The sequence below is a fragment of the Vipera ursinii genome (genome assembly GCF_947247035.1).
Source record: "Vipera ursinii genome assembly, chromosome: 3".
NCBI classification, from domain to species: Eukaryota; Metazoa; Chordata; class Lepidosauria; order Squamata; family Viperidae; genus Vipera; species Vipera ursinii.
In genome coordinates this window covers 191,190,723-191,213,744 of record NC_139516.1, presented here as the reverse complement: position 1 = coordinate 191,213,744, position 23,022 = coordinate 191,190,723, and the positions used below count along the sequence as shown (strand labels likewise).

Here is a 23,022-nt window from a genome sequence, read left to right as displayed (position 1 = left end):
AGTAAGCTTTCATGTTATACTAGTTTCAGGGCATCTTCTTCATTATCCTTCAGATGATCTTCCAATAACTTTTTCTTCAACTGTCTGGTATTTTTGCAATATTCCACAACTATCTTGTTTCCTTGGGAAGTTGAGTCTGCCAATGTCTTTGTACAGCTAAAGGACATAATTCTTTGTTATTATTTTTTCTGGTCTTCCTATCCAGGGCTTTTAGTTCTGTTTGAGTCCATTCCATTTTTCCAGCTTTTTATCTAACGACTAGAACTGCCCAGGGGTTTATTGCCCCAGTGGTTATTTACTCCATTGAATTTGGACTTTAAGATCTACTTCACCCTCATAATGCATACACTTCTTCTTGACTTCAGTGTGCTTGAAAGATGCTCAGGTATTTGTAGTGACGATCTTCATCCAGACTCTTGATGTTATTTCCATGCAACATCTTATTTCTTTCACTATTCTTCTCCTATTGTTCGTGAGGGTGGCATTTGTCCAGGCCAAACTCCACTGCAATATATTGACCGTATATACAGATGCTGTTGAGTGTCTATATATACATTTCCTTGACAGAGGAATCAGTGCAATAACAATCAGTAGCAGTGATAGTGAGTCTCCTTCAAAGATTCCTCTCTTGATATTAACCTCTACCAGACTATCACCACTGAGCAGCAACTGTGTCTTCAATTGTGCCACTGATCTTTGCACAAAGTTTTTGATGTTTCTATTGACTCCTGTTATTTCTAGAAAGAGGAGGAGGAGGAGGAGGAGGAGGAGGAGGAGGAGGAGGATGGTGGTAATGACAATGATGATATGATTGTGGATAGATATTGTTTTATTTTGTGATTGTGAGCGCCCAAAGTATCATTCAAAATGAGCAACTACATAAATAGTTTAAATATTTAAATAATTAAATATTTAAACCTTCCTTCCAAATAAAAAAAATATTTATAGAAGAAAGCAATAGCAAACCACTTTTGAAAATGTTGCCACGAAAACTGCATGGACTCTCCCAGACACTTGCCAGGAGTCAAGATTGATGCAACTGCCACTCCAGTATATCAAAGCTGAAGATGGCGCCTAATACTAGAGCAAAGGAATAAGTTAGCAAGACATGGGTGCTACTATTTCAGAATCTTGCCAAGAAAACTCCATGAGTTGTTGAGGTAATTGTGACAAGCAAACACTGAAACAAAGGCACAGAGGGGGAAAATAAAGGTGAAGACTTCAACTTATTAAATTATATATATTCTGAATATTATACAAGGTTACATTAGAACACACATACCCATGGATAGAAAATGTTCTTATATCTACCAAAACACTTCTAAACATGCTATTGTGCTAAGAAAGCTGACAGGTGATTTGTGACTACTGCTGCTTATAACTCTTTATTTAACATAGAACATACTCAGTAATATGTTTTGAACATACAATAATTTATAATGGAAGAAAATGGATCAGCTGCACTTTCTGTCATGATTTTCTCTGGTTCTAGTTACTAATGTATCTTTGATATGACTTCTCCATAACTTTACTAATATACAGTAAATATTAGCAATAGCATCTAAGATTTGCAGTATTTTCTTTTAATGAGCCAATGCTTAATGCATGTTAGTACCACATCCTATCCTCAAATGTCAAACAAATATAAAACCCAAAATTTATATTCATATATTGTATTCTCATTCTGAAAACACTTGTACTAAAAGCTCAGCTGAGGCTTACTGAAGAATACCAATTTTTTTTAATCTTACAATACCAGTGTTTTTAATCTTACAATGAAACTGGCATTATAAGAAACTATGAATATTGCCCACAGATGGAGAAGGTAATAAAGTTACCATTTATGAAGTGATTTTTCTAATGCTTTGTACCTTTAATGCAATAATTAGTTCATAATTAATTAAATCTCCTCTCTCAAGGAGTTACCTATGGAGAATTGTATGTGATCAGGGAAGCTATCACATTCAAAAGCCATTTGATGGGTTCCATATCATTAGATTCTTATGGCACTTCTGCACTGCAGCCTTAAATTTCTCCCGTCCTTTTATTGATTCTTGCTGGACTCTTAAGATGGCTTAAGAAAATTCTGTATGAATTAGGTCATCTGAGCAGCAGGTTTGGACTTCCAGCTACCACAACTCCCTTTGGACAATTCTTCTATTGAGTACTCCCAACTTTCCATGCCAAAGCAATTAATTACTTTCATTTCTGTGGATGGATCTTACTGGAAATATATACTTTTTTTGAAAATCTTGATGCTGTTTACAAGGTTAAGACATGAACATGCCCAGATACTCAGGCAAGAGTTTAAAATAACAGTTTAAACTCTTTGGGGTGTATTCAAAAATAACTGTGAAAAACACTTTTGGAGTGACAATGTCTGGTAGATTTTCATGGATAAGGAAAGCAGTCATGAGATAGATAGTTAGATAGACTTATCTATCTAACAAAATCATTACACATACAGTATACTTCCAAATTAGCCCAGTCTTCAAAAGTAGGAACTACTCAATTTCTTAGAATCAAAGACAAAATTTAAACTACTGAAAAGATCTGTGGAAATGCCAGAATTCACAGGAAAAAGGAACTGTATCCTTATACTCCAATAAGAGACAAAATGACTAATTAAGAGCATGGAAAAATGATTCCAAGCCTCATTATTATATTCTTAAACTTATGGACCTTTTCCAATTTTAGAACTAAAACAGCCTTTCGCTTTTGAAGGAAGGCTGTCCACTGAAAAGCGTGGAAATAGCCTCAAATAATAATACAGCTATGCATGGCAATGAAGCATGACTATGCCACAGCATTCTAATTTGTTGTTTGGTAATCTGCATTATTTCTCATTCATCTTCAGCCAGATTGACTTTTTAAAGCTTGTCGATCTGAAGGTCGGCAGTTTGGCGAGTCGAATCCCGAGTGCCGTGTAGCAGAGTGAGCGCCTGTTACTCGTCCCAGCTTCTGCCAACCTAGCAGTTCAAAAGCACGTAAAAATGCAAGTAGAAAAATAGGGACCACTGTGGTGGGAAGGTAACAGCGTTCCGTGCACCTTTGGCGTCTAGTCATGCCGGCCACATGACCACGGAGACGTCCTCGGACAAGCGCTGGCTCTTCGGCTTTGAAACGGAGATGAGCACCGGCCCCTAGAGTCGGAAACGACTAGCATGCATGTGCGGGGGAACCTTTACCTTTACCTTTATATATCCCCAGTAATTTGAAATCTGGAGGGACAAAAGTCTAATCAATAGTAGTTTCTTCCTTGTTCAATTTTCAACTTCTTGACTGTGTATTGTCTCTTGTGACTGTATTGCCTCTATGTCAAGCAAGATATTCTATATGATGGATTGAAAGGTGAAAGGTGCTGCAAAGAGAATAGATATTTATAATTTTGTATTCTTTACAGATTTTTCAATGCAACACAAAATAGGTGGTATAGATCAGAGTTCCCCAACCTTTCTAGCTTTGCAGACCGGTGGGGGGAGAGAAAGGGGATGGTTCCGCATGAGCTGCAGGTGAGCACGTGTGCAGCCCCATTTGTGTGAGTGGCAGGCACACACACATGCTGCTCATGCAAATGGAGAGCACATGCATACACTCGCCCACTGCTTGCACGGCTTCGTTCCGAAAGGCTCAAAGCCCAGGGGTTGGGGACCCCTGCTATAGATTATGGGTTTGTCCAAGAATCTTGGGCATCTTTCAGAAGCACGAGAAGTACTGGGAACATAACTTACAATCTGTTGTTTAAAAAACAAACAATTGCAGTCATCAGCTTTTGTTGTAAAATACTTGGGAGGGCAAAGAAAATTTAATGAGATAATCCCTCCCCTGCACCCAAAAGTCTAGATGCTTGTTAGCATACTTCCTTGGCCCATGTTACCACAATTCTGTCAATGACTCTCACAGCTGTCATCAGCCCGGATTTGCTCATAACCACTACCACAGCCACTTGAGTGCTAATAATCAATATCACATCTTATTCTGAAGGAATTCTCTTCTCTTATAATGCATTGCAAATCCCTACTGTTTTGTTAAGTGGGAGCCTTGAAGAGATAACAGATCATGCAATTGCTATGTAAAGGCCATAACTACAACCAACCCATCTAAGAAAATGTGGTGCTAAAGGGGCAAAAGTAGCACATGTATAAGATGAAAAATAATATCATAGCAATTTGCTAGTAGTGGTATGTGTAGCTGAGTAAATTTAGTGGTTTAGCGTTTATCAGAATATGAAATTTTCTTTTAAGCTTTCTTCCTTTTCTCCTCCGTAGATCTGGATGTACAGTATTTGTTCTTGCTATCTTTTTATGATTTCTAGAGGCACAATGTTGTTGCATGACTGCTGCTGTACTTGCTTTCTTATTCTTGAGTGCTAGGAATAATCTTCCAAGTTTTTTGCCCCATGTACCCACTTCAGGGATCACTTATAGTTCTTGCCCAAGTAAAAGAATATAAGACAATTTCAACCATGTATAACTGAGAGCCTATGTATCATAGTTTTGAACCATCAGAATATCCTTCATTTCATAATAATTCCACCTACCCACATTATTTCTTTCTGCAATCCCATTTGCCAACTCTTTTCTCTTTCTCATCTCTCTTTTTTACAATCCTATTTTGTATCTCCTGTTGTTTTTTTCTTCAGGCAAGCAATGATCTGATCTTTGAGTTATCCCCTTCCCTCTTCTACCATCTCTCTGGCCAGTATTTTTCTTTGCATGTAACATCCTATCTCTATTCTACTGTCTTTATATAACTCATTATTATCCTTAAAATGTATAACAATTGTTACACTGTGATGTATTTATTTAAGATAAATTTGTTTCACTTTTCAAACTGAAAGGCATTACAGGTAGTCCTCTACTTATAGTGACAACTGGGGCCAGAACTTCCATCACTAAGTGATGCAGTTATTAAGTAAATCATGCCCAATTGTATGACCTTTATTGCCATGGACATTAAGCAAATTATCACCATCATTAAGCAAATCACACAGTTGTTAAGCAAAGCTGGCTTCCCCTATTGACTTTGCTTTTCAGAAGCTGACTGGGAAGGTTGCCAATGGCAATCTCATGACCCTAGGACACTGCAACCATTGTAAATACAGGCTAGTTGCCAAGTGCCCAAATTTTGATCACATGACAATGGAAATACTGCGATGATCATTAAGTGCAAAGATTGGTCATCAGACACTTTTTTTCAGCACTGTTATAACTTTGAACAGTCATTAAACAAATGGTGGTAAGTCAAGGACTAGCTGTATCAATAGTTTACAATTAAAAAAAAAGACTGTCCTTGCCTCAGTTTTATAGAATATGACAAAGAAGGAAAAAAGAATAAATAGGAAAAAGAAATTCATGTTTCAGGAAACTTATAACAGCTAGATATAATAAAAATAGACTACTCAGGAAGACCAGTGGTATTCAGCTAATACCACTAACCTAGAGCAAGTGTTCATGTTGATATTCTTTATGTCTTCTATGACCTTTATAACCTCAGGATCATAGCAATAGGAAAAAGTCACTTCTTATAGCCTGGACACAAAATCAGTGATTAAAGATATCATTTCTCACTTTGCATTTTGAACAACATCTCCCAACATCCTCCCTTTTTTCTCTTTGCCTACAACTTCACTCTCACACTCTTTTCATCCTTTATAGTACTCATTGCATGCTAGCCCACTGTCCCTTTTGATTTAGTTGATTCTAGTATAGCATAGAGCAACATTTTATTCTTTACCTCCTATAGCAGAAAATCCTGGGCTGTCTTAATTCACATCACAACACAAACTATTTTTTGGAACCACCATCTTTTGGGCCCACAGATTGTTGTTTTTGGGGGGGGGGGTTTATACTAGTCTAGTCCAAAATGTGCTTTCTTAAAAAAATAATAGAAATAGTTTTAACATGGAACTCAGCACAGGAAAGGCAACCTCTACAACAGATTGCTTAGCTTGAAGATTATATTTATTCTCATCACTTTTTATCTGTAGACATATGTTTCTTATCTATCTTTTTCTTAATTCAATATGTACTTAACAAAGTACATGCACAGGCGAAAAAGAAAAAAAAGTATTAGCATTTCCAATATGTTCAAGAAAAGGTGAGAGATTCAGTAAATAAAAGGAAACAAGCCAAAATTAAATAGATTTGTTAAATTTCCATCTCACTACATTTGCTAAATGGTTGTTATTTTATAACACTGAATTTTATTTTATGTTGAACTGATATGTCTGCTGATAGAAATATAAAACTTTAAAGTACACATACTAAATACTAGAAACAGTTCTGACTTCATTGTTTCTTTTAACATTTCCTCAGTCCTTTACCATCTATGACTAAATTAGATATATTTAACTCTAAATTGGATGCTATTCTTGTCTTTGCCACCCACAGAGATTTGCTCCTTTAGAGACATTCACTCACAAACTCTCAGTGTTAAGAGAAGTTTAGGAAGAACTGTATTAAAAGAAAGGCAGACAGACTAAGGCAATATTATGTAGAGTGTATTTCCATACTATATCATGGAAGATATTGGGCATAATCCAAAACTGTGTGCACATGTACAAATATATAAAACATAAAATAATAAGTCTGGAAGGAACCTTGGAAGTCTTTTAGTCTAACACCTTGCTCCTGGCAGGAGACCTTGTACCATGCTGGTCAAATGATTGTCCAATCTATTCTTGAAAACCTCCAGGGGTGGAGCATGCACACAAATTATTTTAGTATGCAAAACAGTCAGCACATATGAGTGATTCACAGTTTGTGAACTTATGCTATTCAGGAAGTCAGTTCTTTGTGCTATTCAAGAAGTTAAGTTTTTCAAACTGTTCCAAACTTTCAAACAAAACATATCATTTCATTTAAAAAATAATAATTAAAAGTCCTGCTCCAAGCACAGGATACAGCTCAGACTTAATGAGGTTATCTTTTTAGGTAAGCAGCAGATTGCTATAAAGACATTTTCTAACCCTGCACAGTGAATTCATGGCTCAGTTCATTATTCACACATTAGCTTTGCATATAGGAAAGTCTAAAAAAAATGTAGGCAATGCTTTCCTAAAGTCCAATTAATTAAATATGAGTATAAGATCCAGAACTTCAGAATTCCTCATAGTTTAACATTCTCTCATCCCTGGCTCACTTACCATAATTCAATAATTACATGATTTCCTGAAAAAAATAGATTTTCCTGAAAAGATACATTCTGCATATGTATGTTAAAAAAATTAAACTATGTGTGGGAAAGACTCATTATTTAGTTAATAAAAAATTAATTGGCAATTTGAACAACAGCCAAATTCATTTTATATAAGCATACAGCTTTCTATTTCATATATGAAATTATTTTCATGCTTACTCAGGAGTAGAATAAATTTTATTTAATTCAATTAACTTCTAAAAATATGAAATAGATAATAAAGGAGTCTTACATGTAATAAATGAAGGAAAGCAAGTACAGAAAATGACATTAGTCAAGGATATAATTCAGTGCACAAAAGAATTGTACCTTAATAACTAACATTATTACAAAATATTTATTATTCATTATTATAATTATCTAGTAATATTTATTTTTAGGGACGCGGTGGCTCAGTGGGTTAGGACGCTGAGCTTGTCGATCAGAAGGTCGGCAGTTTGGCAGGTCGAATCCCGAGTGCCGCGTAACAGAGTGAGTGCCTGTTATTTATCCCAGCTTCTGCCAACCTAGCAGTTCGAAAGCACGTAAAAAATGCAAGTAGAAAAATAGGGACTACTACGGTGGGAAGGTAACAGTGTTCCGTGCGCCTTTGGCGTCTAGTCATGCCGGCCACATGACCACGGAGACGTCCTCGGACAAGCGCTGGCTCTTCGGCTTTGAAACAGAGATGAGCACCGGCCCCTAGAGTCGGAAACGACTAGCACACATGTGCGGGGGAACCTTTACCTTTACCTATTTATTTTTAGAGTCATAGTTTATTTATTAGAATAAAATATGAACTATTAGAACTATAATTTATGAGACTCAATTAATTAGAATTACAAACTATTCCTAAAATGGTGCATTTATTTTAAATTGTGCAGGCCATTCAGCCATTTGGATAAATAAATTAGAATGGTTAGCAATAGTTAAGAGGGAAATAAAAAAGCCAATAATAATGATATTAATCTTAAAACATATACAGAGGTCATTCCCAGAATATATACCTTTGCTCAAGCATACAGAAATAACATAGGTTATAAGATAGCAAAAATAGAAATTATACTCTTAAATCAAATTCAAGTCAAGACAATATATTATCATTTCCTCCAGTCTTCTCTCTTCCAGACTGGACTAAATGTCCCATAATTCCAATTAATATGGCCTCAAGTCAAATGCCCTGGGATCATTAAGGTTACAGTGTTATATGTCTGGAGAGATGTCCTACTTCACAATTGCTAGTTGCTTGTTGCAACAGGTATTTGCTACAGAAAATCTCCACTAGTAACAAGAGCTCTTTCCTTTCCTTTCATTGTTTTTACCAGTTGAAGGAAGAAATGTACTGTATATAAAAAGCAACATATACTTATTTTTTTTCTTATGTCTATGCCTAAGTGAGAATATAGATGACAAATGATTGCTCAGTCCTGTCTGATTTTTTTATTAGAGTTGTTGTCTATCCCAATAAATGTATAGTCTTCCTGGGAGATTAATCAAATTCAGAGCACAATTATAATTTCATAAGGACCAAGTGGGATCTTGGTTCCACTGATTGTTTCCAGAATGTTATGTCTATCTTAAATATATATAAATGGAATCTGAATATACAAATAATATCCAAGTTTGGTATCTTTCATAATTCACACACAAGTAATCCAACATGTGATATGCTAGCGTGAAAAAATAATACCACAATCCCAAATCAGTCAATTCAATTAAAAGGATAAATAGGGTCAATTATATGAGTGCCTTATTAAACAATCAGGACTGCTTTGGCCAGGCTTTCAATATAAAACCTATAAACATTGACGTCCAGATTATAGTAAGGTTCTCATCATGCAGATACAAGAGGCAACACAAGGACTTTAGGAAAGTTCTAAAAACTTACATAAAAAAGTAATTGATGCCAGCTAGTCAGGAAAAGATTACAATACCATTTCTAAACTCACCAATTTATAGTTGGAGATGTCAAATTTTTCACCAAAAAAAATTCTTTTCTTTCTTTCTTTTTCCTTCCTTCTTTTTAAATTTATATGGCCATCCTTCTTAAGCCACTCTAGGCGACTAACAACAATCATAAAACCAATAAATAGAATAATCATAAAAACAATAAAAACAAAACAATAAATAAAAACCCTTGCTGTCAATGCCGCTCTTGGGATGTCCCACAGTACACTCAGCTATTCTATTTCTATATTTTCCACCAAACAAACTCAGTGGCTCAGTAAGAAGGCAGGTTTTAACAGCCTTCTGAAAGGCTGTTAAATTGCCAGTGGGAGGGTATTCCACAATATAAGGGCAGCCATGGAAATGGGATTCTTCAAAAGTTCCACTGGATGACAAAATTTCAGGAAGGGGACATGGAGAATGCCGTCTCTATATGATTAGTGTCACAGACAGATAGTCATAGGGAGAGGAGATCCCTCAAATAGCCAGGTTCCACACCATGTGGGGTTTTAAAGATGATTTAACCAGCACCTTGAATTGCACCCAGAAAAAAAATACTGCAGCTCATGCAACAAAGCTGTAACGCGGGCGAACCTATGGGCACCCAATACCATGCATGCTGCTGCATTCTGGACAGTTATAACTTTCAAGTTGTTTTCAAGCATAGCCTCACGTAAAGTACATTGAATAATCAAATTGGGAGGTGACTAAAGAGTGACCCTGACCAGACGACAGGTCACCAGACCCTGGAGGTCCAAATACCCAAAGCTACTGCATTTTGCCAGGTTTGAGCCAAAATCCGTTCATCTCCATCCAGACCTTTGCACCCTTCAGGCACTCAGACAGCACTATAACAATATCACTTGCCCAGCCCAGGGTATAGACGTATAACTGGATGTCATCAGTGTACCAATGCTATACCATGTGCCATCAGATGACTCACCCAGTAGTTTAAAATAAATGTTAAAGTAGAATTTGGGAGACACTTGAGACTGTAGTACCTCATACTGCATTCACCAGTACTGATTGAAACTGACTACAGAGAAACGAAAAGAACCACTGCAAAACAGTGTTTCCCACTCCAGACTCCCAGAAGTGGTCCAGATGGATACCATGATGGATAATATAAGAGATCTAGGAGAGCCAGGATAATTGCAACACTCCAATCCCAGGCCACCTAAAGGTTATCCGCAGGCACAACTTATGCTATTTCAGTGCTATATACCAGCCTAAACCCAAGATGAAAAGGATCCAGATAATCCAGGACCTTCCAAATGCCAATCACTCTCTCAACAACCTTCCTCCAAAAGAGAAGGTTGGAGACTGGACAAAAGTTATCTAACACTGGTTCAAGATGTTCTCTTGGAAAGGGAGCATATCACAACCTCCTTCAAGGCAGGCAATATTCTCCCCTACTGCAGCGGCATTAACTAATGCTTGGACCCAGGCATATGTCATCTTCTAACCTTAACCAAACAGAAGAGGTGAGGGTCCAAAACAAAAGTGGCTGAGCTCACAGCCACCAGGGTCCTGTCCACGTTGAGATCAATTGGCTTGAGCTCCTCTCCGATAATGGGGCTCAGACATGTCTTGGCCATTCCAAAGGATATGCCCAGCTGTAATCCAGCTCTGAGCAAAGTTTTGTGACTTTGTCAAGAATATTCCTCAGTGGGAGGGTTTCTGTGGCTTAACTGCAAGAGAAGCGAATGGCACATTGAGATTAATAAAACCACCTCTCCTTCATGTTGAGCTCGACTCCTCCTGACTATGTGCACACACACCCGTTTTCTTGACAATAACACTTGTCTGTCTGCAAGACTGCTACTCCAATTGGTATTGGCCTGGCCAATTAGATCCATCAGGGAGAAGCTGCTATAGATCCCACATTTTGAGGAGATTTAGGATGCTGAGATGAGGAGCAGCTGATAAGAACTCTAGGACCCACAGTAGGCTGCCCATGGCAGGGTTGCTCCCCCAAAACCAGATCACAATGCCACTGCCCCAAGGCAAAGATCCAGCATGTGACACTCCTGCATGTGAATTGTGCCATGAATAAGTTTTAGATAGTCAGCTACAGTGATAAAACTGTCTCTCGTGCAGTATTCTGCTTCATTTGTTTCGTTGCTTATGTTTTTTTTAGTAGTGCTGACACTGAGCAGCCTTTTTCCTCATGGTAATCAGGCTAGGCCAGGGGTAGGCAACCTTGGCTCTTTTATGACTCGTGGACTTCAACTCCCAGAATTCCTGAGCCAGCTATGAAGTCCACGAGTCATAAAAGAGCCAAGGTTGCCTATCCCTGGGCTAGGCCCTCCTTTCTAGAGGGGTTTTTCTTTGGAAGCCTTTAAAGTCTGAATGTTTCAAACAGTGTTCTCCTGATTGGATGTTGCCATCTTTCTCTTTACTATCATATATAAAGATAATAAATAATATATTTGTGTAATATAGTTGTACAATATTGCTTGCTGTGCTTTTTATCTTTCTACTGTGTGTCTTAAAGTTGTATTTTATCTATGTAAGTCACAGAGAGTCATTCTGATTACAGCAGCACAGAAGTATAGACAAGCTAGATAAGCCAAACAGATGGAGCTTTTTAATTCTATTCTGATTCTATTCTGATTCTTTTCAACTTCTCAATTTAGTCTACAATCTTGAGATTTCCTATCCAAGTACTAAGCAGGCCTTACATTGCTTAATTTCATACATCAGCAGTGATTGTCTAGTTGCTTCCACATCCCACCTTACCCAATGGAGCAAATTTCCCCAAGATAATTGTCCAAACATAAGTATGGGGATGCAAAGATGATGGAACATGCATGATAATGTGCATCAAGTAAACATAAACTTGCATCAAACATTGCAAGTACTTAATGGCTTTATTTGCATAATGACATCACCATACTCATCACTTGCTAACATGGCGATTTGTTCTGGATACAGCTCTGTATTTATCTACATGAGTTTCAAAGAGCAGTGATTTGCTGTTCGTGAAATATTGCTATTTTGATCCTTCAGTTCCATATTGTTATTAAACTGTGATCAAATCTAAGTTACAGGGAGGTTGCTTGAGAATCTATAGTTAGATAACATACTTTCTTGAAGCCAAATCAAAATTCTCATTGTTCAAGAGAAAATTCATCAACAATTAAAGATGCACCTGTTCCTAATTTTAAAAAATAATCCCTCTTTCATTGTTGTGGCTCATGGAACATTCAAGACCCAGGAGGGTACCTTTCAGAGAGAGAAACACACATTCCATTCAATGCCCAATGAGGTCTCAGTAATGCAAGCCAGGTCAGCTCTTTCATCTGCAATCAAGTTGTGGATGAGATGGGTTTTATTGCAAGTTGGCCTAGCATTAAGAAGCAGCAGCTAGAGAGTAGAAATACCAAATCTCCAGAAACAGGACCTGGGGCCCCACCCTCATCTCCCACCATATCTTCCCATGCCCACCACCAAAATACTATTCTCCCAAGACATTGGGAACCATAACAATAGAATTTTCCTTGTTGAAAATTATTTTATTATCTTTGTGGGATATAGAGTAAAGCATGCTGATCCTACTCACATGAGGAGAAATCAATAATAGTTTTAATGCATATGAACATTATAAAAGCTTATCACTAATATTAATCAGTAATGCTATCAAAGTAAAATTTTAAGATATAGGGATCTTAGCATCATGAATTGAATCCAAAATTGATAGTAATCTGTGGCTTTCAATACCATCAATCATTCTATCCTTCTGGACCAGCTCAGGGAATTGAGAGTGAGAGGTACTTAAAGGTATTTAAAGGGGGTCCATGGTGAAGAAAAGGTTGAGAACCACGGATCTATATGAAGTGTTAGTTGTGTTACTATCAGTGTGCTGACGATATCCAGTTGTATATTTCCAACCTAGATCAACCATGTGATGCTGTCAAGACACAAGATCTAGAAGCTGTGAGGGTCTAGGTGGGAGAGAATAGGTTTCAGCTCAATTCTAGCAAGATTGTGTGGATGTGGGATTTAAAGTCCCCTGGCTGCCAGGATTTTCCACCTTTAACTTGCATCAGGGTGCATTTCCCCAGTCAGAGTTTGGGTGTCCTTCAGAACTCTCAGTGCCTGAAGTAAGAGAAGACAGCAGCTGTAGCCAGGGATCTTTTGCACACTTTCGTTTTATGTATGAATATCCATTCCTGGACCAGGAGGCCTTGCTCAGTTATTTACACCTTAGTTGGATAGTCACCTGCTGTTGGATTACTGTAATGTGCTCTACATAGAGCTATTCTTGAAGAGCACTCAGAAGCTTATGAGTTGCACTGGCTCCCAATAAACGTCTGGGTGCAATTAGAGGTATTGGTAATCACCAATAAAGCTCTACAGGGGATAAGACCAGGCTACTTGTAAGACCACTTTTCTCCCATTGTTTCTTCTTTCTCCAGCAGATCTAGTAGAGTAGATACGCTCCGGGTCCCAGTGCCATCCTGTTCTGCTTCGTCAATGAGCCTTGGTGGCGCAGTGGGCTAATGCCTCCTTAAGTAATACCAGCTGCCTGCAATTAGTGCAGGTTCGCATCCCACCAGGCTCAAGGTTGACTCAGCCTTCCATCCTTCCGAGGTAGGTAAAATGAGGACCCAGATTGTTGGGGGCAATAAGCTGACTTTGTAATAATGCCTCTTGGGGGGGGGGGCGAAAGCCCTAATAAGCAGGCATATACATAGAATGAAGGCTACTGCTAAGCTTGTAAGCCGCCCTGAGTCTTCGGAGAAGGGCGGGATATAAATGGATTTTTTTAAAAAAAATGTATGGAATGCATATCTCTGGAGATGTGGATGGCCCAAATCCTCTTAGCCTTTTGCAAGACACTAAAAACTTGTTTTTTGCCAGGCATTTGGGTCAGGTAGGTAGATGAGCTCTGCTGTTGTTGATGCGTCGCTTTTGCATGTGCATCCATTGTCGGGTTTAATCTCGGGCGCTGTGGGTTATACACTGCGAATTTGTATGCTTTTAACCCCTGTAAGCCACCCAGAGGCAATTGTGTGTGATAAGCACAATATAAATCATATAAATAAATACATTTATTGATTAAATCACAATATCTAGGTTCATACAGTTAAGTTCCAAACTATACTTTGGCTTATCATGTCTTGTGAACTCATCCTATATCTCAGTACAATCTAGTGCTCAAAATTGTTTTAATAAAGATGATGGAGTAATTTCACTGGATGGGCCGCACTAAAAAGTTTCAGGTTGTTTTCAGTTTGTAGGATTTGAATGGTGGAAAGCGATACATTTGCCTCAGAGAGACTTAACACTCTGTTAGTACCTTTATTTCCACCTAAAACAATAAACTTCCATTTTCTTGCTACTGTTTGGTATTCTGATCTGAGGTTGTTATGGAGCTTGCATAATCAAGATTAGGAGAGTGATATGGCTCTGAACTGGCCATTTGAGTTCTAAAGTACTTCTTGTACACCCTGTGGGTGGCTCAAGGTTGTTCTTCACCTTTCTGGCTGTAATCATATTGAGAACTATTAGAATGCTACGTAGGAAATATTATTGGTCATGGTAGGACCTTCTATATTCTTCAAATTGTGAATATAATATAGCAGGTCATGTTTAATGCCATATGAGAATAAGCTGTCATAGAAATAAATGGCATTCATTTACATATGAAAAATCTATATTTTAGGCCTAATACTGTAGTATGCAGATTAAAGTGAGGCAAATGAACTAAAGGCAATCAATCTACAGTCAAGTATTGAAACTGTCACATAAGTTTAAGTTGTAATATAAGTATATAAGTACATAAGATAAAGTAGTAAACTTCTGGTGAGATGGGCAGCAAACAAATTTAATAAATAAGTAATATTCACTTGTCAGATATTTATCACATAGCACACCTTCAAAGGAGAAATTAATTTCAACAGCAACTTTCTCCAGTACAAACCATGAAAATCCCTCAATAAGAATACTTCATGGCTTCGCCCAATGCCTTCAGAAAGCACAACTTGCAAAAAACAGATACCTCTGCAAAACAGCCATTTTATATATCATCAACTTTCAGCAAATCCCAGCAGGAGTGAGTACTGCCCTTATCAGTATGAACTCCTGCTGATTCTAACTTTGCACCATTTCTCTTTGTTTCTTCAAGAGAAGCATAGCAGAAGAATCAGAGACTGCAGTCTGTGTGTGTGTGTGTGTATACACACATATAAATTATATATGCATAATTTTGTCTGGGAAGGGGGGGAAAAGAAGAGGAGAAATGATGTGACAGATGCTAGTTGACATTATTGAATGCTCTTTTGATAAATACTTCAGTACCATAGTAATACTCACTAGAAAATCTGAATAAAGCAGAAAGTAGACAGAAAAAAGCAATGTAATTATCCAGCTGGTTTCCATTCATCATTTATATAAAATATTGTATAATTTATTCTTTAAAACACAAACTTTTGTTAAGAATGCTTTCAATGTCAGCTGCTTTTTTGAATATGAAAATTGCCAGCCTCACTAGGTAGACCAGACCAAGAAATCAATGCCACAGGAAGCCTAGATCTACAATTATTCAGCATGACTATAAATAACAAAATTTTGCAAGTTTCATTGTGTTGTACTTCCCTATCCCCACCTCTACTTATTATTATTATTATTATTATTTATTGCATTTATATACCGCCCTTTCCCTGAGGACTCAGGGCGGTATATTGGGGTATACTTATGCCCCAATGAATCAGGGATGTGGCTGACTTGAGCCACTTCCAAATATTATTTTTGTTTCCCAAGGCTTAAAAAACGTTTCATTTCCCTTTGCCTAGGTAATGACGGTTGCATATTTTTGTCAAGGTCATCTCCCTTACTTCTGTACATTAACATTTGGTGGAGAGATATTTTAATTTCATTGGAGAATATGGCTACACTTTTTTGGACCATTGTTTTTAACACTTTTAATAAGATTCAGAAACATTGTCTGGAAGTTACTTCATATTTTAAAAGGAAGCAAGTTATTAGATTTGAAAAAAACAAAACTTGAAAATTATTTTTCCAATTATTGATGAGACAAAGAAAAAACAGTATTAAATCTTCTTTAAGCAGTGAAATGCATTATTTTTGCCAATTATTGTTAGAGAACAATTTAGAAGAATTTAAATATCAGTCTTCTAGCAATGAATTCAGAAAATGTATCTTTAAATAATATTGAAAAGCAATAATAGAATAAGAGGTAGAAAGGAAATATCTTTTAAAGAGCCATATCATTAAGAATGATACCTCATAGTGCCAGCAGTTAAGAAGGTTGTCCAAATAATTATTATGTCTGAGTGAGATCATAATGTGTGTTAATATACCAGCATTACATGTGCAACATGTGTAGTGTTTGGTTTCATAGCGAAAATATGTGCAAACAATGTCAGGATTTTCCATTACCCTCACAAGGAGTATATATGAAAATCATGTGAAACTATTTCTGTGACTTAACAGAAAAGATACAGAACAGCATAATGGGTGGAAGTATGAACAACTTATTCTTTTGAGGGCTACAATGGGCAATATTTGAGATGTCTGTAGTCACAAATTAGCCTTCCAACCTTTTCAAGGACTGTATGAGACCACCCAGTGACATGCTGATGTCATTCAAAGGACACAGTTGAAAAATTTCATCTCCTTTTTGTTGGGGTAGGTTGATATTATAGCAGGGATGAGACCAACTCTTGGAAACAAATAGTTTCATATCTCTTTCTCACATAATTTTTCTCTTCTTTTTCTTATCAGTCATTGCTAAAGTAACCTAACTGTCAATGTTTCAAATTTGGTAAGTTACTTCATTTTTAAAAGATGAAGTACTTCTAAATAATCTTCTAGTATTTTATTTAAAATATGTTAAAAGTTCTGATCAGTCAGTTTGGCTTTCTTGAAGTTCTTCATATGTTAGCCAGGTGACTGTCGCATATGTTAGCTGTTTAAAAAAATGACTGACACTTGTGGAGTCCAGTTAATGAACAAGCCTTACTATAATAAGCTCTATCAAAAATTGAAATATTAACAATGGAGTTGTAAAATACATTTCTGCTTAAATACTTTTATATATATTTGAACCTTCCTTTCACAAAACATTGGTCAACATATGCATTAATTTGAAACTACATCATTTGATTATAAAATTATTTTACTTTTAAAATGAAAGATAAGTGTACTTGCAACTAAATTTCATTTTTGATGTGCGCCATTGTACCTACAGTAAAAAATGACAATAAAGATTATCTTATCTTATCTTATCTTATCTTGCTGCTGTACCAACAACATATTCTAAAGCAAAATTACATTTTAATCCTAAAGACTATAGTTAAGCAGTCATTAGAATAGTAATTAGAAATATTTTTGTAAAAGTTAATTCTTATTAATGATTTAGAATGTCACATAATTTAAAAACAAAACTACATTACTAATCTTTATGGAGTCATTTAGCATTGATATAAAACATAAATTGTCCTTTTAGAAGTTACTGTAAATTGTTAGCTGGAGTTGGACTAACATATATGGGTATGGGTATGGGTATGTTTTGTGTGTGTGTTTGTGTATTGCAGTGGCTTCTCTTTAATGGACAAACAAGTTTATTTTTAGTATTTTTAAACTTAACAATATAGTAGTGTCTTTTACTCTCTTGATTGAAGATAAAAATAATCTAAACACAATAAAAAAAATTGTCAACTATAGTACTGTTAACAATACACAAATTCTAACACAAGCCATCAACTAAGCCCAGAAAGAGCTATCGGTTCCAAATTTTGAGTCATTTGTTCAACAAAAAAGGCCTAACATAACTCATTGATCTGAATCAATATTTTTAGGGATGTTTAAATTTAAAAATGTTTATTCTGATCTTCTTTAGTATGATAACATTTTCAAAAGGCCCTGTGCTGTTGAACGAAAAAAAATGTGGCTTTTTCATCTTTGATAACATTAGTGTTTGAAGAAGATAGACCAAGACAGGCAACTATGCTTGCAAAGTAAATATTAACAGGCAAAAAAACACTTCATACGATAAAATGTATAGGAATGAACCCCATCCATTTATTGTCTCTATCCCAAAAGTATTTAGTCAGACGGGAAATTTCATTGTCTACAACACATACACACACATTTGGGGGGGGGGATTAAACCTTCCCACCCCTCTAAAATAGACCAGTGCTGAACTGTGCTGCGAGAGGAAGGGAGCGAGAAGATAAACCAGGAAGGACAGGACGCCACCGGTCTCCTAACCCAGCGTTTTCCAACCTTAGGAACTTGAAGATGCGTGGACTTCAACTCCCAGAATTCCCCAGCCAGCGTAGCTGGCTGGGGAATTCTGGGAGTTGAAGTCCACGCATCTTCAAGTTCCTAAGGTTGGAAAACGCTGTCCTAACCCTGCCTGCTGGACAGCTCCTGGGTGCTGAAAGAGCCTGGAGCTGAGCTCGCTGAGCTGCTATGAGCCCACGACTTAAGGGCACCCACAGGTGCGGAGACGAGGGAAGCCTCCTGGGCAGCGGGAAGCAGGTGAAAGGGGTGGGAGGGCTACCCATTACTGGGGGAAGATGGCGGCTTCTCCAAGCCCACCCCAAGACAGGCAGCAGAGAAAACCTGGGCCTCAGAGGTACAGTTACGCCCGGGGCGAGCTGTCCGAGGCAGGCGAGAAGTCGGCTAAAGGCAGAGTCCGGGACGGCCGCGAAAGGAGCAGCCGCCCGATGCTGCCTAAGGCCGGCTGGGGCGAGACCCCCTAGACCAGCGTTTCCCAACCTTTAGGAACTTGAAGATGCCTGGACTTCAACTCCCAGAATTCCCCAGCCAGCATAGCTGGCTGGGGAATTCTGGGAGTTGAAGTCCACGCATCTTCAAGTTCCTAAAGGTTGGGAAACGCTGCCCTAGACCCGCCATGCCGCCATCGCTTCCTGCCGCCCAGACCATCCGCTTCGCAGGGAGCGCGTTAACGGCACCTGTGCGGCCATGTTGGGCGCCTGGCCCCGCTCCGTGCCTGGACGGCGAATAGGAGGCTGAAAAGCGGGGGAGGGAGGGAGGGGACTCTCGGCTCTCTGCCTTCCCACCTCCGGCGAGGGTGGACGGGGCCAGCGGCAGCCACAGCCGGGAGCGACGACACCGCCGAGCAGCCTCTCTGCGCCGCTCCCGGCCGATCCCAGCAGGCCTTTCCTCCCCGCGGCGATGCCCGCCGCTAGGCTGGCAGCCCTCCCGAAAGCAGAGCCGTCCGTGGGATGGGAGCGGGACAGCTTTCCCCCTCCGGGGCTGGGTCCCCGGCCCCAGAATCTGGGGTGTTGTGGGGGGGGAGAAAGACTGGAGAGGAAAGTAGTGCTTACTTCAGCACGGACTGCTCCTTCTCTTCTTCCTTCTTCTGGCGGTCCATGACGGCTTGGATGATCTTCCTCTCTTCCTCCGTGAGGTGGCTGAGGTCGGGCATCTCGGGCGGAGGCGGCGGCGGCGGCGGCGGCGGAGGGGGAGCAGGGCCGCCTCGGGGCCCAAGAGGAGCCGACATCTTTGGTCGAGGGAGCTTCGGCGACAACACTCTATATCGGGAAATACTGGGCTAACTCAGGCGGAGGCCGCCGAACGAGCAGCGGGCGCCGCCGCCGCCGCCGCCGCCGCCAACGGCGCGGAGTGAAATACATACAAATCCAATACCCTTTAATCAATGGGCAGCTTAATGGATGCCCGGCGGGGAGGCGGGGGGGGCGAGGGGGGCCCGTCGCCCGCGAGGGCGGAGGGGCGAGGCGAGAGAGAGAGAGAGAGAGAGGAGCTGCGACCAACCCTCCCCTCCTCACCCGGCCACGCACCAGCCTCTCACCTGCTCAGCGGCGTGGAGGAGAGCGCGGGAGGGGGCCGCGAGAGCGGCTGGGGGGGGGCGCGGGAGACTTGGCAAGAGGGGAAGGGAACTTCTCCGGGGACACGCGCGGCGGAGGGTCTCGCTCGACATCCAGAAAGCGAGACGGGGGGGGGGGAAGGGAGGGAAGGAAGGGGACGAAGGACGGGGTGGCCGAGGAGAGGGGGGGGGTCGGGACTACGCTAACCACGGACGTCCCTGGCGTGTGGGGAGAGCGGAGGTCGCCTGGCCCCGAGGGGGCCCTCGCCCCTCCGAGGAGCGAGCCGAGCGGGACGGCGGCGCGTGCCGGCGATGAGGCGATTAGGCGAGAGGAGCCCCGCCGGCGCCCCGAGGCGCAGAGCGGGGAGAAAACCCTTGCGGGGAGGGCGAGTCCCGGCCGCCAGCAGCTCCAGCCGGCTCATAATTCCAGCCCGCTGTCCATGGAAAGGACCGTGGGGCAACGCAGGTCCCAGCCGGAGGCTTTTTCCCTACCGCGCCGCCGCCGCCCCTAGCGGCCGTTTATTCCGCTGCCCACCCACCCCCCGCGCCTCGGCCGGGCCCGGCCACCGCTGCCGCCCCTCGTGGCTGCTTCGCTGGCCGGCTCGTCTCTCGGCTGCGCCGCTGCTGCTGCTGTCGCTGGCCGGTCGCCTAACCCATCGCATCGCGGAGCGGACGGCGACGGGGCGCGGATCAACGCGGGAATCGCGAGGAAGGCGCTGCTCGCCTTCCTCCCCGAGCTCTCCCTCCCTCCGTCCCCGCCCGACGTCGCCGTTGCCGCCGCAGCTCCCGCGCGCCTCCCCTCCCCTCCGCCACCGCCAACCACGTTGCTGCCTCGTCGCCCGAGGCGCGGGAAGGAGGAGGGGGAGAGGGGAAGGGCGAAACCGCTTCCACCAGCCGCCAGAAGGGGGCGGCCGACACCGACGCGTCGCGGGTAGGCCGGCCGGCCGGCCAGGCGTGAGGGGAGAAAAAGACGGGGGCGAGGGCCTCGGGAGGGAGGGAGGGAGGGAGGGAGCTTGCTTGATTCCCCGCGAAGTCGCCGGGAGGGGAAGCGTTGCGATAACGATGACGTGAGCGAGGCGGGGGAGGAGCGGCCGAGCGGGAGCGGCGGGGAGTCCGTGACAGAAAGAGGCGGCGCTGCAGCGGCCGCTATTTCGTGGAGGTTGACCAAGATCAGGGGTAGGCAACCTCGGCTCTTTTATGACTCGTGGACTTCAACTCCCAGAATTCCTGAGCCAGCTATGCTGGCTCAGGAATTCTGGGAGTTGAAGTCCACGAGTCATAAAAGAGCCGAGGTTGCCGACCCCTGACCAAGATGGAAGGGAGGGAGAGGGGGAGGCCCGAACGCCGCGCTTGGGAATGGGGTTACGGGTGAAGCTGGGCCGGGAGCGGCTGGGAGTAGGAGCTGCAGCCGGCTAGATCGCTTCGGGAGCCGGAGCGCTCGGCTGCTCTTCAAAGCTTATTCTGGATCCGCCGCCCCTCAGTTTAAGCGTCCTGCTACTTTTACCTTGACGGGCATTTGAGTGAACGAAAGCGGTGAGATGGCTAACGGGGAGCAGGAGATGGAATACAAAAAGGTTAGGGACTGTAATCTGAGTTTAGGGTTATATAAACCAACATTGGTTACTTTTGGGAATTCACTAGGATAGATGCGGCTCTCTTTGAGAAGGTTCAGATGCTGCGACAGGTGGAAAGGAAGGTGATTAACAGCAACCGAGATGGGCTCAGTTATACATTAGTAACTATAATGTAGTGAACTGAAAGACCAGGGTAAGGACAGATAGTTGCGAACACAAATAAACAATGAAAACTATCGAATGAAAATTTATTTTTAATAAAGACTTGAAAAAGCAAAAGTTTTGTGCCCTCTCTACCATTACTGTATGTACTATTTTTTTTTTGAAAGGTAGATTTATTGCAGGGGTCTTCAAACTCGGTCCTTTTATGACTCATGGACTTCAACTCCCAGAATTCCTCAGCCAGCATGCCTGGCTGAGAAATTCTGGGAGTTGAAGTCCATGAGTCATAAAAGGGCCGAGTTTGAAGACCTCTGATTTATTGTAACAATGTACAACTAAAAGTTTCTTCACACCTCCCCTGGACTCTGTGTACCTCTGGAAGGGAGGTATCCCTGATAATTTGGTAATCCTGATCTAAATGGGGTCATTAAGATACGCAATGACTTGATGGCTCATGTTCAATATGGAATTCCTGAGATATTTGGCCCTAAAACAACACTCATGCATGTGTACATTAGTCGAAATCAAGTTATGAGACAACCCTGGAGAGCTTAAATATACACTGCAGTCTTTTGTCCATAAACCCGATTTGTCTCTACCCTATCTGGAGAACTCGTTAAAACCTTCTGGTGCTGAATGAAAACTAGCTTGTTATACTGAATGCTGCAACTCTGAAACTTTTTCCTAAATTGATACAAAAGTCTATATACTGTGTCAAAACTGAAGGCTAACGTGTTATGCCATTGTATATAAACTGCAAAATTTAGAAACTTTTTCACCAATTCATTTTTATCTGATAGATGGCTGTGCTTTTAATTAATCAAAATGCACCATATTAGCTTTTATATCCAAAGACAAAGCCAAATCTTGGTTGAAAATGTTGGTTAATCACCCGACCCTTAATGCAGAAGTACTGGTTTTTATAGATGAAAAGAGGCTGGTTTCACTTCCATCCGATGGCATCAAAATAATAAAACATGCATCAGTGCCAGCTCTGGATTTAAATATTTTCATCACAATGTTACACTCAAATATTAGAGAGCAGAGTTGATACCATAATGTAAAATTCATCACCCACCCTCCGAAGAAGAAATAACTCAACAAGGCAGATTAGGAATTTGCTGGAAGCACCATGTTTGGCAAGTTTTTCTCGCCCCCCCCCCTCAAAATGGACATTAAAATGTTGTTTGAAATTCTACACTTCATTTTTGGAAAATATAATGTGTATCAACTTTCTTCAACTTGAATAGAATGTTTAATACACAATGCAGCTCCTTTCTTGAACTTTTATTTATTTTGAACAAATTGTATTCCCCAATTAATGTATCTATTTGT

General features: G+C 40.8%; 1 protein-coding gene across 1 annotated transcript in view; it reads right to left on the bottom strand.

Annotated features, from left to right (window-relative positions):
* The window catches only part of RIMS2 (regulating synaptic membrane exocytosis 2), a gene marked incomplete at both ends in the record, with an annotated part of 276,924 nt that extends 257,297 nt beyond the window's left edge, over positions 1–19,627 (bottom strand). Inside the window, 1 exon segment of the mRNA XM_083359700.1 lies at positions 19,452–19,627. Within this exon segment, the coding sequence (XP_083215826.1) occupies positions 19,452–19,627 (176 nt within the window).
* Between the last annotated feature and the right edge of the window lie 3,395 nt (positions 19,628–23,022).